The following is a 17,364-nucleotide window of genomic DNA, read 5'->3' as shown; positions in this document are numbered from 1 at the left end:
TAAGGGCCTGATCCAAAATATACTGAAAAATATGAAGAAAAGGCTGTTACTGACTTTAGTAGCTATCAGGCCAGGCAATCAGCTATCTGTCATTCACTAAATTCGCATTTTTGTAAGCATTAGCATCTCTGAAATATGAATAAGACCAAACCCATCATCAGTAATGTTTGATGCCTTTGAGTACATAAGAGTTAACATATCCTGAGAACCGCTTCTCTACTCAGATTTTTCTTATTGACTCCGAAGCGCTCCCAGCTCTAGCAGTCCTGTGAGCATCATACATTCAAGTCATCACCGTTAAAATTGGCTGAGCAACTGCTGACCTGTAAAAGTGGGGTGTTATTTGAAAAGTCTTTTTGTGGGTTTTCTTGAGAAGAAGGAAAGTCTGTTTCAGCTTTTTTACTGTTATTGCACAAACTTTCATCCAAACTCCACATCAGAAGATAAAATCTGAGTACAAAAGACGGCTTATTTCTAGTCCCTGATAATTGCTCTTTTTTCAGTTATCTGACAATTGAAATGTCTTGCATTTGAGTTTTTTTCTGGCAATTGCTATGTCCCTGAAGGGTGCAGTTAACAGGAAAGAGAGCTAATTGGTAGGCAAAGGAGCAGTCGTGTTTCAGCAGAAGGTATTACCTTTCCCAACCATTCACCTTACGTAAGCTTTTCATGCACGTGCCAGAATCTGTGCTCATCCTTTGACTAATTTAGTGACTGTAAAGGATCAGATTTGTACTGGGTTACAGAGTTACAACCTACTTCACCTGAGTGAATTGAGAAAAGCCTGTTTTTACTGCTGCTCCTTTGCAGTCATCTGTCGTGTTTCATCCCAGGAGAGCACCACACGGCCTGTCATTGAGTTGTTAGAGACAAATCTGTTAGCTGGTATAGGGAGCCCTCCTACAGCTCGTGCTAGTAGGATAGTGAGGTTTTACATGTGCTGTACTCAGGGGGGGAAGAGAGCATGAGGAGATGCTTGAGTGTGTTTTTGCTTCGTCACCTATGGTTTCTGAAAGCCTGACTACTGTAGAGTCTATGGGTAGTGGTCCTGTGCTAGCACATCTTCTCCAGCACAAGTGGTTTTTGTAAGAAATTTTGGGATTAACTGGAAGAGTTAGCTTCCTAAGAAATATTTTACTGCTGGATATGAATGTAGGAGAGGCTATGCAATGTAATTTTTTTATCTGGGATCTTTAAATCTGCATGATTATATGACCATGTATTGTTTTCAATTTAGAGGAATTTCATATGAATTATAAAAACTGAATTTTTTCATATCTCCTCATGTAACTATTTCACATAATACATTGTGGTTTCTAAACCTACCTTGTAGAGCTAGTTTCTCAATTGCCATGGAAAAAATTGAATATTTGTTGCCCCAGTCCTTTGGAAAGCACAGCCCCATTAGCAAAGTGCAGATGACTACTTTGTAAAGGTTTCTCTGTACATTGTTCCCCCAAACATAAGCAGACTTTTTTTTTCATATTGGCAGGATATTATCTAGTATAAGAGCATTTCTTTTTTTCAGCAGAGATCTGTAGAGCAATTCCTAATGGTATTTCTCTTAATACTGTTCAGTTACTGAAATATTTATGTCATTGGTGTTGCCAGTAGCACTCGTCATTCTAGGGTCTTGGAGCCTAGGGTCCCATCTGTTGAGAAGTCACCAAGAGTGCCCATGGGGTAAAACTCTGTGCCTTACAGACAAGGAGCCTATGAGCACCCTCTGGGCACACAAAATCTCAGGGCTTTAGTACTTCTGGTGTCTTAATCAGGTGGCCTCCTACTTCAGCAGGCATTTCCAGGCAGTGCATGCCTTTTCAGGCAGAAGTGGCCAAGATGCCCATGTGGCCTTGACCACACCATGCTTCAAGTGCCCCTCGAAGGACAATGGCAGGGCTTCAAGAGGTTGTGTTTGGACAGGGTGTAACGCTTAGAAAGGGAGTAAATAACATCATGGCTAGAGAGCCCCAGGGCAGTGCTGCCTATCTGGGCAAGTGAGACAAGGCTACCTGAGTGTTAGCCACCCTGGGGACTGGGGAGGGACAGGTGGATGTTGTACAATTGTTGATTTGTATAGTATTTCGGATCATATAGCTATTACCTGTTTTAATTCTGAGCATTATTCGGTGCTGAAGAATACCTGCAAACTGCATTTTACAGATTAGGGATTATAAATTAAGCCCCTTCCGAGATTAAACCCATATAAGAGCAGAAGAAGATTTATGTTGCTGATCTCCATAAAACATGGGCATGGCTACATCCAGTCTTCTCAGTTGAGGAATCCTTCAGTGTCAGATGTTACCAATTTGTAACGTCTGCTATGTAAAATCTCCCCTTTGAGAAGGACTTCCAGAGGTTGAAAATAAATGAAATTTTAAGTATGCATACTTCGATAACATTTTTTTATAAGGTAAGTAGAAGTCTTTTGCTTGAATTTTCCCTGTTGTTTTTAACTATAGAAATAACCAAAAGATGAAACCCAGCCTTCCCAGTACTTCCTAAGGAACTTCTTGCTAGTCTCCATAAATTTACTAGCAGATCTTAATATATTAATCAAAGAATGAATGTGGTTAATCTCTAATTACATTTTTTTTCCTTCTCAAATATGCCTGTCGTTAAAGTTCATTATGATCAAAGGAGCTTAAAGTTTTCCAAGTGTCTTCCTCACGCAGTTGCCCAGCTGTTTCCTTGCTGTGCTTTGTGTAATATTATGACTACATACAACAAATAAGCATACAATTCATGCCAATAAAAGGGAGATTTGCATTTGTAGAAATTATTCTCATGTTACTTTCATAAAGAACATCTTTTCTATTTTGCATTTGTGTATTTACATTGATAATAAATAGATTAGCCTGTTGTGACAAAGAGTATTGGGATTTTGTGGCATTGCTGTGACATAAAACCTGTCATAAAGCAAATCTCTGTTCTAACCAACGCATCACAGCAATTCTATAATTTTACAACTTTTATTATTCATCAGTTTAGTTTACCTAAGGAGGGAATAGAACCTATTTCCATAATACAGTAGATTAAATCCCATCCATCTAGCCTCTCCTGGTGAAGAATGGGATATTTGTCTGTATTGACTCTGTCATCTGTAAAATTGTTATAGACAGGTTGGCCAGTGCTGACTTTTCTTGCAGTTACGAAGCTTACCTAGTCTGTAAATGCAAATGATCGTTACAGCTGTGCATGGTAAAAGCATTTTAATTTTTACCCATCAATAAGCAGGAAACAGACAGTCAAATACAAGAAAGATGTTAGGTAGAAAAATTAGTAATTGATATGTTTAAATGTGAAACTTTAAATTTGCATCTCTATGCGTAAGTCTGATCATTTATTGTTAGGTAATCACAGAGTACTTCAATGGCACTTGATTCAGATAATAGTAGTACCACCTATTTCAAATCCCAAATGTGTGTGTGGATGGAGAGCATATCAGAATCTGTATTGCTATAGATTTTTAATTTGAATTTTAAAGGGCATTCAGTGGCTGCAATTCATGTGGAAGCAGTAACACTTTAGTCAGGTGATTTTAAGTTATTATGTAAATAGTGTTCAGGAACTACCTCAGTGCCTGGGATTCTTCATGCACTGTAAGCCACGTGATGCAGTAAAAGATGGGTTACAATTTCCCTCCCCTTGAACTTGCGCTCTGATAATACACAGCATCATGATTTCAGTACAAGCTGCTTGAGTCTCATTGCTAACTATCGTGCCTTTCTTTTTCTCTGTTCCAGCTGAGACAATCACAGTCCTACTGCACAGACACAGAATGCCTTCAGGAATGTGAGTAACTATTGAGATCAAGTGCATGGAAGTGAAATAAACAGTCGTAATTGAAATGCAGTCTGACTGGTCCTTGAGATACAGCAGTTGGTCTCTGTTACAGGAACATATTAAATGAAATCAAATACTAGAGTACAGAAATCATGTGGGGGAGGTAATTTCTGAGAATCTGTGATTCAGATTAAGGTTCGTACATTTGAAGCATTGTATGGGAGGGGTGATGGTGAGCGAGCTCAGGTACCAGTACACCAGCACAAGCGTTGAACAGGCACCAAGCGCTGTTGAATCTTACCACTGACCTCCAAGTAAGCTTCAAGTTTGATTTTCACCCTAAAGAGAGAATCAGGAGAGGGGTGTTATTTTCCCTCTTACTGTCATGGCAGCCTAACCACTAAAGCCTGGATATTCATCTACAGCAGCTCTGGCTGTTAAGCCAACATATGCCATGACCGTGTCTCTGTTTGACTCAGTGGCTGTATAGTTAATGAAGCAGAGTACCAATGTGTACACTGCCTTGAAATTTGCTGTGAAACACATCAGAAACAAACCCTCCCAAACAATGAGCATTACTGGGATAATCAAACGTTACCAGCTTCTGCAGGGAAGTATGACTGTGTAGAAGTTATGCAGCAATGTGAGCTTGCCCCGAGGTGCTCTGTTTGCAGTCTTCATAGTCTGGAGGGAACATTGCCAAATGCTTATAAAAAAAAATGAAGTGGATCTGTTTTTCCTATATTGCTTTACCAATTGAGCATGTGAACACACTCAATTAGCCTGCATGAGGATTACTGTGAGGCTCCAGGGAGCACCTGAGCAGTGCTCCTGGAAGTAGGAGCTGCTGGTGCTCTTCTGCAAGAGGTGTTTGTGTCTTCTACAGGTCTGGGAGCAGCGCAGTCAAGGTTTCTCAGATGCTGGGGAGAGTGCATACCTTCATTCACTCATGTTTCTCCTTCTTCACTCCCCAGTAAATCCTGGTTAGAGACAGGCATCTAGCTTGTATTTGCACTGTGTCCTCCCAGCGTGACACGCTCCCAGATTCATTGTCATGATGGGCTGAAGAGGAAAACCTATGAGCTCTAAAAAGTGGGAAGCACATCTGCCATAATGGCACCATTGGCTGTACTTTTTCCTTATGGACTTTACAGCCATGCATCTGAGACCTCCAGCAACCCTCCTCTCCCAAATGCACCTGTCCTTTTTAGTCTTCTAGACCTTAGGCTTCTATGTCTATTGTTTTTCTTCAATCTGGGAGAGGAAATCATCAGTATTTATACGTCCCTTAGGCTAAAGGCTGTATAAATGAGTAAGTTCTCTTATGTATGAGCACAAAGCTTATGGGATTGCTTTTGTGCTACCAAGTCATAGTACAGTGGAGACGTGAGCGGTTTGTGGCAAATTGCTTTCCATCCTGAAAGGGATCCATGTAATAACTGTCTGTGCAGATGCAAGCAGTTTGGCAGCAATTGTTCCAAACCAGTGGTTTATTTCAAAAACCAAAGCAAAAATGATAGAGTAAATCCTCCCCTATGTTATTATATTGCTTTAAATTTAGTTCCAGCGAAGGTATTTTTTTGCTGATGCAATGACAGCGACTGCCTATTTGTCAGATTATTCTGTGATGCTTCTGTGGTTCTGTACTTGGGCCGACTCCCAGGAGTGAAAGTCAAAAATAAACAGATTGAGCCTGCAAAAGCTTCTAGAGACATTTTCAGAGACACATTGAAACAATTTTGGACCAATCTTCTGCCCATCGCCTCATTCCCATTCTTTTGAGCTATATCACGATGAGCTTGTGTTTGAGGTGGATCTTCTCTTCCCTAAGTCCCAGAGCTTCATTTTGTGTTACTTGCTGCTTTTGATTCCTCATTTCAGGACCTCAGTATGAAGAAACTCGTCTGACTCCCACCCATTTGCTCATTCCCTGGATTTGGTCTTCCCTTTGGAAGCACAGCTGGGAGTGTTGTCACACACAGATTCTTAAGTTGCAGAGTTGTGGAATAACTGATGAAACGTATGTGGTTTTGTTCTGGGAAACGTCAGGGCTGTGGCTCAGCCAGTGTCACAGCAGCATCATGCGTTTTGCTGTTGATACCAGCTGGAAATTTTCAGAAACGCCCTACATTCATTCTTCCCAAGTACACATTTCATTTCTTCAACCCTTGGTTTCAGATCTTTTTTAGAGTTTAGGAGCCGGATCAAAACAGTAGCACCAACTGAAGTACAAGACTCCCTCACTCACATTTCTATGTTACTAGCTCTAAATTCTTTTTTTACGGTTGTTTGCCCCATTATATTGTAGTGACTGCCTTGTGGAAAGTTTTCTGCTGGGTCCGGGGCCAGTGCTTTTAGATTTGTGCTCCTACCACAGGAGGATATAAGCACCACTTCAGAGAGCATTTGGGTGCTCTGCTCGATGGCTGTTCTCCATCAGGGTATCTGCTGTGATGGGAAGGCATGCATCAGGGTCTGATGACTGTCCCCTCTGTTTCAGTGGGTGCCTTGGAGAAAGAAGGCTGCAAATGTCTGGTGACACATTAATGTTCTGTGGGATTCTTTATGCTCAGGAAATCAGAAGGCCTTACGGGATCTTACAGTTTCCAATAAAATGAGGAATAGAAGCGATAATTCTTTTCTGAATTCTGCCTAATGCAAATGTAGGGTAGCAGAGTGGAGAGTGTTTCTCTGAAGTGTGTTCCAGCTGTAACATCAGTGGTTCATCCAGCCCAGGGAGGATCCCCACCTGGCAGGGGGCTGCACTGATGGCTCATGGCCCTACAAAGTCATCCTACCCCATGGAAGGAAATCAGGGGGCACCGCCTGAGTTTCTTCTCTGTGCTCTAGCAATTCCCAGATGTAGTGACCTGGATTCTCTGCATTCATATTTTCAACACTACTCTTTTCTGTGCTCTGCTGGTTTGTAATGTTAACAGTCAAGAGATGACTGAAACGTTGTCTACCCTACTTCCAAATTTTTATGTGTTTGAAAATTAATGTGTATCAGTGATTCATGTTGAGTTGGACTCCTCTGGGGGAGTCACAGCATCCTGACGTAATAACATGAAACATCTGCCAGCTCTTCCCTCCCTGTTCTGGTAATTCCTTTCTCCCTTCCTCTGCTTGAGTCCATTTTGGCTCTCTTCAGTTTCCTTATCCCTGCCTTTGAGTCTGCTAGCTTGCAGGGGTTATCTGCTGAAGGTCCCATTGGCTCTTCATCTTCCCTGGTAATTCATCTGTAAGATACCTCTCTTCATATGGTTTCCTGCCTTTCTATCACAGAACAGGAAAGGATAAAAACACTGTGGAAAGAAAAAGACACAAGTCTGAGAGCATACTTTTGCCTTTCCACATGCAGATGTTAAACAGTAAAAAGCTGAATATCCAAAAGGAGACATTTCTACCATGAGAGGGCAGACAAAAAGCACCACATGGATTATACTTTTACTGTAAAATAAATTCAGTCTTTCCTTCTTTTCTCTAGAGTGCAACCTCACTTTGAATGAAAAATAGCACTTTAAGAGGAGAACTAATCTCATGCATGGAGTATTTAACAAGGGTATTTACTTATTTTAATTCTTGAGATTTTCAGTTGCTTGATGAGAAGGTGGTTGACCTTCAATCTTTAGAAATTATTTTTACCAAACTCATCATTTTAGGATCTTTGACTGCCTCTTAGTAGAACATTAAATGAAGTGGCAAACATCTGCCACATAAGATTTTTTTTTGCCTTCCAGTCTCTCTCTGAGAGAAGGCTGGCTGATGTGGCCTAGTGTTGTTTTGTTACCTGTTGTAGTCTCTGTTTCTATAGGAGAAAGCAAGCCAAAGAATATATATCTTGTATGTGGAGCAACAGCTATGACTCAGTGTATTCATTATCTTCCATGGGAGTTCATCCCACAGTCTCAAGCCATCCTTTCATAAAACTTCCTCCTGCACAGAGATAATTCAGCCATGGCGTAAAAAAATCCGGGGGCAGAGCTGCTCCCAGGCTTCGTTCAGAGTTGCGTGGGTATGTAGGTATGCTGCGCCCAAGGGACCAGGTGCTCTGAAAATAAAGACCTTGGGCTGGGTTTGGTGTTCTGTGGAAAGCCAGGTTGGAGACTGTAAGCTTCATTTCACTCAGTGTGATAGGTTATAAGGGGGAAACGTACTGCAATGTTCTTGTAGTTGGTGTCTCCCAAGCACTGAAGATTAATAACTAGATGTTGCTGTAATCAAAATGGATGGTGGCAGGGGCGTTCGTTTGTGAGGTCAGGACAGGACAATTTCTTAGTTATCTGGATAAATTAGAAAATATCACCCAGGTAGCCTTTAACAGATTAAAAGGATAACCTTTAATCTTCAACAAATCAAAAAACGCCCCAAAATTACCTCAGAATATCAATTATAGGTGAAACTACTTTGTGAACTCTCGGAATGTTTTCTTGTGGCCGTCAGCATAAATTGCATCCTACCTGGTTTCAGCTTCACTCAGCCTTTCTTTGATTACCTTGTGATCCCTGTGCTGGAGCTCTTTCTAGTGTAAGATTCATGACTTCTACATTATATTTGTCCCAGTAGCTGTAATAGCTTCTTGTTTGCATCTCAATTTGAGATGCAAAGCTTGGAAATGTGTTATTTACCCCAGCTGTGTGAGACTTTGCTTATTCTCATCTCTTCATGTCAAGAGATTAACAGCAGATTCTGAAATCTCTCTCATCCGTATTGAAACACGTGGCCATTTGTAACAGAAGTGGCTTTAGTGGTACTTGAATAGTATAAACAGTGTTGTGGCTGTTTTAGGACCTGGCATGCTTTGAGTAGGTAGAGCAGGGCCAAGCCGTGTTAGATCAGCTGTTGTCTCACTTAGTCTCGAACACGTTTTGGCACATCTGGCTCCATCCAAACAGTATTACAACGCTCGCTGGTAGGATTTGTGCCTTGTAGGAATGCCTGTGGTTTCCCACTGTGGTTCCTTTAACTCCCTTCCTTGACCTGTAGCATGAGCTGACCTACCACCATTTACTTGCCCTAAATCCTGTTTAACCACAAGCCCTAAGTGCTCTATGGTTCACCAAAAAATCCAACAACTTCGAGGAAGGCAGCCTGACCAGTCCATTTCCCTGTATTGTGTGGAATCCAGTCTAACAAGTGATCTGAATTTTCAACGCACTGCTGAGCATACATGCCAAAGAAGGTACCTAAGGCTGTCCTGTGTGCTGCTGAAGGTGGTCTCAGGGTCGCTATTAATTCTGGAAGCCCCCAGATGAAGCAGTTGTTCTTCTCATGCCAAATTGCATGCTGATTTGCTGGGCTGCATATATAAAAAAGGTCATCCAAGATTTGACATACTGATACATCACATTACGTATGTTTTGAGTCAGTTTTGTGTTAGAATTTAATGAGCTAAAGGCTGTAAGATTCTCATTTATTCACTTCATACTGCTCCTCATATACAGCACCCTTAGACTTAGATCTCCAAGCAAATTGTCACTTTTCATTGTATATATTTCTAGTAAAATTCCTGTACATTGGCAACTTCTTAAGTTTTGAATTGTCTGTTTTTTGGATGTTCAAAAGGCAGGAACTATATGGCAGTTTCATTTGCTCAAACATGTTAACGATTTTGTAGATACTGTGAGAAGTATGAACTTCTATAACACTTTTTTTTTTTTTTGACATTTTTGAGTGTATATGATGTTGGTAAGGGACATCAGTCCAAAAGCCCTGGTTTGTAGGTCTTATTCACAGAACAGCAGTGTTGTGCATGGGATAGCTAGCTGTAAGCTTCCCCATGGTGGCCCACTGCTGTATCTTAGCTGTGTTATCAAGAAACCACTTTCTCAGAAGAGTCTCTGATAGCAATGCTACCCAGTATGACAGTGATGAGGACAGTTCTTTGTTATCAACAAACCTTCAAAGAAATGACTGACTTCAGCAGTTTACTGGGTATAAGTTACCTAAAAAACATTAAATCGTAGCAGCTTCCAACCCGTATTGTATCCAGACTTGACTATAATGAGATGATCCAAATGAGTTGATGAGACAACCAAAAATCTGATGGATGCAAGTGTTCCTGTGAAATTTTCCCATGTGTTAAAGTTTTCATCTGAAGTAGTAAATAAAATAGAATAGCTCTTCGTGTTTTGAAGGTATTTTGAAGGTATAGCTTTGTATTAAATGCCTGTGAAAACAAACAGTTGACACTTAAAATCAATGACAGATTTTCTGTTGTTTCAGATAGTGCATTTTCAGGAAGTGAGAAAAAAACAATTAGCCTTATATATTACTAAACAAATCTCTTTGATTCTGGTAATTTTATGGACTAGAACATTACTTGTTTTATAGGTAGCATGAAAGGGAAGCTAGTTTAGAGATGAAGATGCTAATCTTGAGAATCAAGTTGAATTCTGTACTGTGCCACAGATTTCATGCATGGTGGTCAAGTTGCAAGGTCTACCAGATGAATGTGATTTTTTAAAAGAAGTGACACTAACCAAAAGGAAGGAATAACTAGGAAATTTGATTGAAAAATATTTCCCTTTTTTCTGGTATTTATATTGCATTTTTGTTTTAATTTTGAAGAAAACTCTCCTGTCACCCTGTTTTATAACTTGAGTTTTCCTTGTCTGTAGTGCCAGGACCAAATTTCTCCGGTGACAATGGCATCAGCTTTGCCATGATAGTGATGGCCTGGGTTGTGATTGCATTTGTCTTGTTCTTACTGAGACCTAGTAATCTGAGGGATTCCAGTTCAGCCGGAAAGCCCACCAGCCCACGTCATGTAAGTGTCTTAGAGAGACTACAATAGTTTAAATGTATTTGGTTTTAATACAGATCACGTTGCAGTCATTTTTTTTTCCTTAAATTGTTTTTCCTGTACTTTCTTCTCTGTTTTCTTGGAACTCTATTAAAAATGTAAATAAGTCAAACCAAAGTGACTGTAGAATCACAAAGGCCAGCTCTGAGGTCTACCATCAGATGGAGCTAAGGTGCATAGGTGCGTATGCATAGGTGCCTGAGGGTGGGTAAAGACGTTCTGTGGGCACTGTCTCTGGCTGGAACTGCCTCCTGCCTTCTTATGTGTCATAGATTTTAGGTAAGTAACAAAATTATAGCATGAAAATGTGAAAAAGAAAAAAGTCTCCTGAGTTTTTTTCATTTTTTCATTGGTAAATCTTCTTTTGTGAGGTACTATTCTTAATCCCGTTCATGCTTTTTTTCTTCCTTCCTTCTGCTAGGGACAAGAACCACCAGCCCCACCAGTGGACTAGAGCTTTCAGGATCAGAAAGGTTCAGCAGCTAAAACCTTGCACGACCAAATGGACGAAGTGACCATTTTACTCCAAAACCCCATTCAATATTGTTCTTTTCTCATTTATATAGAGCAGAATCCAGCAGTTATCTACACGAACTGCTTTTAGCTACTTCAATTTTAAGTTAATTTTTGCTTTGTATATTACTACAATCCCTGGTAGGTTATAATTTGAATAATGATAAGGTGTTGCAGGGTTTTTTTGGTTGTTACCGTAACTGTGGACATTCCACTCAGTCTTGTTACAGTGATCTTAATTTCTTTGCAGTGGTTTCTGATATGCATTGAAAGAAAATGAAAATCCCTGTGCATCTATAATAATGGAAAAAATTACAGATCTTTCTTCAGATTAATCCATATTTTTTCCTCCAGTATACTTTTGAGAGTTATATTATGGTTGCAACTATTAGTTTAGTTGTGCTGTGAAAAAAAAGAAATTATTTTATATTTGCCCTGGGTTCAGAGCAGCTTTTAGCCTGGTCTTCGGACCACTAATATAGTTTTTAGGATTCTTGGCAAAAGCACGGATTTTCCACTAGAATTAAACTGTATGTTTGTGTGCGTGTGCAAAGAAGTGAATGTGATATAACTGCTACTGTCAAAGTCTTGACATATATATTGGGAACTGTACACAAAAGATATTACCACCAAAAAAGAAATTAATTTAATCTTCTTCTTTAATAAATGATGCATCTTATTCAATATATTTTCAAAAATATATATTCCAAAATCAGATTTATTTACTTAGAGACTTTATGAGAAATATAGTGAGAAGAACTTGGCAGAGTTTTCTGTCCTTGTATAGTTGTTTAATAATCATTATTTTAAGTTTTTAGCCACGAAGTAATGTGGCTAAATGGGCAGGATGAAATCATACCAAGAGGTTACCAACTTCTGGTATGCAACACGTCCTGGATGTTCAGTTTCTTCACTTGTACGTTATCAGCAATTCCTGACATTTCATCCTTATCTAATGGTTGTAATTGTAGAATAACAAAACTGCAGGTGACTACATATGGCATGTCTCTTCCCTCTACTACTTGTGTGTATGTGCGGTGTGTTTATGTGTGTGTATGTGTGGCTGTGCACATACTGGTGCACATCTCCCATTGTAGCAAATGGGAATGACTTTTTTATGTACATTAATTTAAGAACATTTTAAAGATGTACAGAAAAGCAACACTGTATATTTTTCTTGATCAATATGAAAAATTGATGAGAATAATGTAAAGAACATTTTTATGTTACCAACATGAAGCTTCTTTCCATAAAGGTCAGTAGAACAGGCAGATGGGAATTCAAGGCCTTACTCTAGAAACCTTTATTTCATGAGGACTTTAGTTACAGAGCTGAAGGGACTAACTGTTCAGGTGCATCAAGGTTTGTATTGATGGGCTCTAACAAAAATCTCACATCAGTCCCGTGGTTGACAGGCACAGGGTTTTCCTCCTCAGGGTAAGCAGTGGGCCAGCTAAGCCTCCTTGCAAAGGTACAGTGTAGGCCTGAAGAAAGGCTTCTCTAGTTTGATGTCATCGCCCTTTGAATTTCTGTGGAATAGCGTGCTCCAAAGCACAGGATGAGTTAAAAATCAAACGAATGAAGAAGATTGGGCCAGGTGCTCTCAGTGACATCCATGTGTTGCCCTGTAAAGCAGTGGAGTTGCAGCAGAGAAGCTGAGTTTGTCCTGTTGTGTCTAATGGTGTCCAGGCCACAAACACTGTGTAAAGGTGTCACTGGGACAAGCGGTCTGACGGTGCTTGCTTTTTGCCTTGTACGTTTCTGTTTGGAATACTTGTTGGAACAAAGCAAGTAATTCGGCCTCATTTTGTTGAACCAACAAGGAAATATGTATAATCTACTACACTGACCTTTTCTCCAAGATTTTTTGGCCAGAATCCTTTACTACTGGATGCATAAAACAGGCTTCCAATTGATTTAAAAATTAAATAAATAAGTAAAAATGAAACAGGCTTCATTTCAGCCAGAGCGAGCCACTCCTCATCCTGCTGGAAGTTAGTGAGATTTATAGGAGACGCACCTCACTCATGAGGATTGTTCTTGCTTTATGTAAATGTCTCTGGATGTATTTGTAAAACACACCATGTGCTCCCAGCTCTAGCGGTCTTGGCAAACAAATTTTCTGTTCAGAGTAATGTTGTGTTTTACATTTAAATGAACTGTCTTTGCTTGAAATTCCTCTAAGTAATTGTCCCAGTGATTTTATACCTGTATGCTTTCCTCATGTAAATTGCTATTTTAAATTTTCTATGGAAAAGAAAATCATTGGAATATTTTATTTGAAATGTTTTACTAAAGAGCCAGGCCACTATCCCAAATCAAAATGTATGCCTTTTAAATTCAGATACTCTCTCCAAGACACAACCTCCAGACCACCACTCTTAATGAAAAATAACTAATGATAGGACTGTATTTTGCCACTCTTATTCATGTTAAGTAGTGCCTTACTCATCCAGTAGTTGCACTGAAGCTTGTGGGACTACTCTGAGATAATGTACTAGTAGCAGCTTTGGTAAGGGTGGCAGAAATCTGGCCTTCAGTGGTGTGGTTTGCTGACATAACTGTATCATGGTTACAGGTGCTTATGGCAAATTTTGAAAAGAAGCGTGGAAGAGATTAGTGGGACGTGAAGCTTCAGGATATAATTAATTCTCTAATAACAGTTTTAAGCTCAGATAGTAAGAGACACAAGTTGTAGCAACTTGGGAAATATGGAGGAAAGTTTACAATTATACCTTAGCTTAGAACTTTGTTAAAACAATAGTATTTTTAGAGTCTGCTTAACACAATTACTATACTCTGAAATGAGAAATCATATGTATTCATGTATTGTCTGCCGATCACTTAGCCTTGTAATGTTCATTATTGAAAAAGGAAGAGTGACGATGTGATGTATCTAATGTAAATCAGTGGTTTAAAATGTCTGAATTATGCCAAACAAAAAATCATCTGTGCCATTTGCGGTTTCCTAGTAATCTTTTACTGAGTACTTGGATTGGGATAAAGGGCTTGTACTATGCACTTTTTATTGACTAAACAAAATAAATAGCAATCATTAGTAAGCTTTTGTCTTGGTCTGTTACTTTGTATGAGCTGAAGGGCTGCACCAACCTATGAATTTCTAAGGTGATTTGAAAGAAGTACCAGTAAAAATAGAAATGTTGCTGCTTCTTCCCTCCAGAGCACAAATTGCTGAGCTCTGCCCCAGCAGCAGCTCAGGCCAGAGGAGCATTAGGGTTTAAAATAATATACAACTATCCAGAGATAGTGACTATAAATACCAGAGAATCAGAAGCAAAAATTGTATTTTTCTTTAGTAATAATAATTTGATAACATGCTTTAGGCATGTATGATCTCAGTCAGGGATTGTTAATGTCTGCTCACCAAGTCTGCCCGTTTACTTGAACGTGAGATTACAAATACGAATAACCCCTAAAACTGAAACTAAGCTTTCTATTTACAATTTTACTTTTAGATACACTTGTTGAAATATTTGCCAAGAATATGCATACCTTTTGTGAAAAGTCATGCGGAAAGGAAATGAGAAGAATCCACAAATTTAAATTCACTGTGTTGAATGGATCTGCATAAGCCTGGCTGCTCAAGACCACCAGGCAAGTAGCAAAAATTACTCTGCCTTAGAGCCTGAAAAAACAATACCCTATACAGCATGTTTGGGAGAGATGCATCAAACTGCAATATATTCCAGTAACATGAAGTGGATTCCTTGCACAAAATGACCACTGACATGTAGATTGTTTCCTCCTACCCCTACTTGTTCAGTAACAGCAAATGATGCAGTTCACTGCAGAGACATAGAACTTGGGGCTGGGGAAGCAGCAGTGTCCCATGGTGAACGAAATCCTCATCTGCAAAACAGCACAGTTCTGTTGGCTTCTGGAGAATTGTGCTGATCAACATAAGCTGAAGAGCTGGCTCTTGCCATTCAAGAACAGGTGAGCCTGTGTTGCTTGATCTTGCGTCAAAATTTTTGCCTGCTGGCATAGCAGACACTTCATAATAAGGTATAGCAATTAGAATCTGGCTTCCACATTGCATTTTTAACGTCCACAGATAAGAGTGTTGGTCAAAGAGGGCATCTGAAAGACATGTACTTCAATGCATGGCAATAAATATTAATGCAACATATATATGTATATGTACATATATATATATACACACACAACTTTTTAAAGGTTTAATTATTCTTGCTTGTATAGAAATGTATATCTTACACAATGTTAATTGGAAATACAGCAATAATCTCTAGTCAGAGATGAAAAGTAGCAAGCTTAAAAATAAAAAAAAGGATTTTGCATTTACAGGTTGTGTTATGTCCTCCAAGCTATAAATGATGAAACAGAGGAATAATGCAGTTTTCAGACTTATAGCTGCTTTAAAAATCTTGAATTTTTAAAAAACTTCTTCTAATATTTCTTCTGAAAAAATATCCTTTAAATCTAAGAGAAGATATGAGAGCCAGAAAAATATATTTCTTGAGCAGGTTGATGAAAAAGAAAAGCAAACAAACAAAAAACCACTCCATATCATTTCAAAGGTCACAGCCAGTGGTTCAATTTAATAAATAAAATAAAATCGGAAAACATACAGGACCTCAGTTAAGAGCAGAACTTGTAGATGAAATGATAAATGATAGACTTGCCAGATGACTGGCAAGGAAATGACCCACAGAAACCCTCACAGGACTGGACACTACCAAGTGTAATTTGTATGTAACTATGTGTTACTCTGTGTAACACATAAAAATCTGAATTTTTTATTGTGGTGGGGGTGGTGAGTAAAAAAATCTGCTTTTTTCAGAATTCCTAGTTATTCCTAGCCTTCCTAGCCATTTCCATTTCATTTTCAAATGAAATTTGCCCCCTTGAAGAAATATTAGCTTGCAAATTAAATCACAAGCATATCTTATGTCTGACACCCCCCTGGCTGATTTCTTCTTTGGGCCTTCAGTACGTAGGAGAAAGAGATTAAGCCAAATTTGCTTTTAGCTATTCTAAAACAGTGGATCAAACCTTTACCTATTTTATGTGAAAATTGTTAAGGCAATGGGAGAACTCGACTAAGGAAAACCCTTCAAAGAAGTCATGCTACAAGATGATTTCCAGTGGGGCTATGATGAAAAGCAGTTCCCTATCTGACTTCTTATGTCCATTGCACTACTTTTAGCATTTAAAACTTCCTTATTGTTTTATTGAAACGGTTGTTATGCCTGAAATCTCCCTCCTGTTGGGAGATTATTATGCTCCATATTCATAATGGCAATTCTGCTGCCCACAGCCCTGTTTCTGAAGGAAGAGCTTTGATGTCTGCTATAATGTTTGTGGTTTTCAGAAGAACATCAGAAGAAAAAAAAAAAAAAAAAAAGAGGTATTTACTAAACAATAGATAAGGCCTTCAACTGTAATCATGCCTGGGAGGAAGTGTGAATAATTTCTGTGTATACAAAGAGATTTAAATAATCTAATTAGAGGAAGGTCATATACTGGAAAACAAAACTTTGTCAGGCAATAAATAAAAGCATAGGGTTTGAAAGGACATTCTCATCAGGTTTCAGGGTGGTCTTTGATTTTTAAAGGTTATTTTAATCCTGCATGGGTTTGTGGTTTTATTTATGCTGCGGTATTGTCTGTGAGTCCAGCTGTCCAGATGTCCTAGGCTCTGTAGGCAAAGGCATGCTGACCCTGACCCCAAACACAATGCATCTGGGGACAAATTTTTCAATAACTGCAGTTTGGGGGTGATGGCTGTGCACCGTATCAGATTATTCATAAACAGTTTGAGCTTTTAAAGGGTCAGACCCAAGAGCAGAGTCAATGCTCTGGTGAGCAGCAGAGGCAGAGGTGAGACGAGTGCGTAGGCCGCGGCGTGCCAGGCAGAAAATGAGTTCCTCTGTCTCATCGTGACTCGTGGCTCTGCCTCTGCGCCAGGAGCTGTTATGGTTGGCTCCAAACACACGTGGGAGCGCTGGCACCCAGCTGCACGTCCTCCTTGCCAGTATCCAGAACTGCCGTATGGTTTTCGTCACACAGCTGCGCTCCTTTTCCAGAGGAGCGCACATGCCCAGTCCCACACGCCCCTGTGTAATCTATTTAGCTGTGTCTCCTTCCTTCCTCTCGGCGTTGTGAAACACAAAGCACGGATTCAGATACTGATCCAACAGGTCTGTGGGCAAGTCTTCTGGGTGCTCTTGTCCCTCGCTCTGGGACTGCTGCCCAATAGCTCGGATTTCTGTGTTGCA

General features: G+C 39.6%; 1 protein-coding gene across 1 annotated transcript in view; it reads left to right on the top strand.

Annotated features, from left to right (window-relative positions):
• Positions 1–14,166, top strand: part of SMIM14 (small integral membrane protein 14) — a 37,827-nt gene extending 23,661 nt beyond the window's left edge. The window contains exons 3-5 of the mRNA XM_068680139.1: positions 3,747–3,795; positions 10,407–10,555; positions 11,013–14,166. Coding sequence (XP_068536240.1) covers positions 3,747–3,795; positions 10,407–10,555; positions 11,013–11,045 — 231 coding nt within the window. The 3' untranslated portion in view covers positions 11,046–14,166. The remainder of the gene's footprint in view (positions 1–3,746; positions 3,796–10,406; positions 10,556–11,012) is intronic.
• The last annotated feature ends 3,198 nt before the right edge of the window (positions 14,167–17,364 follow it).

Source organism: Anas acuta, chromosome 4, assembly GCF_963932015.1.
Source record: "Anas acuta chromosome 4, bAnaAcu1.1, whole genome shotgun sequence".
Lineage (NCBI taxonomy): Eukaryota > Metazoa > Chordata > Aves > Anseriformes > Anatidae > Anas > Anas acuta.
Note: the sequence above shows the minus strand (reverse complement) of the source record. Positions and strands in the feature narration are given on the sequence as shown.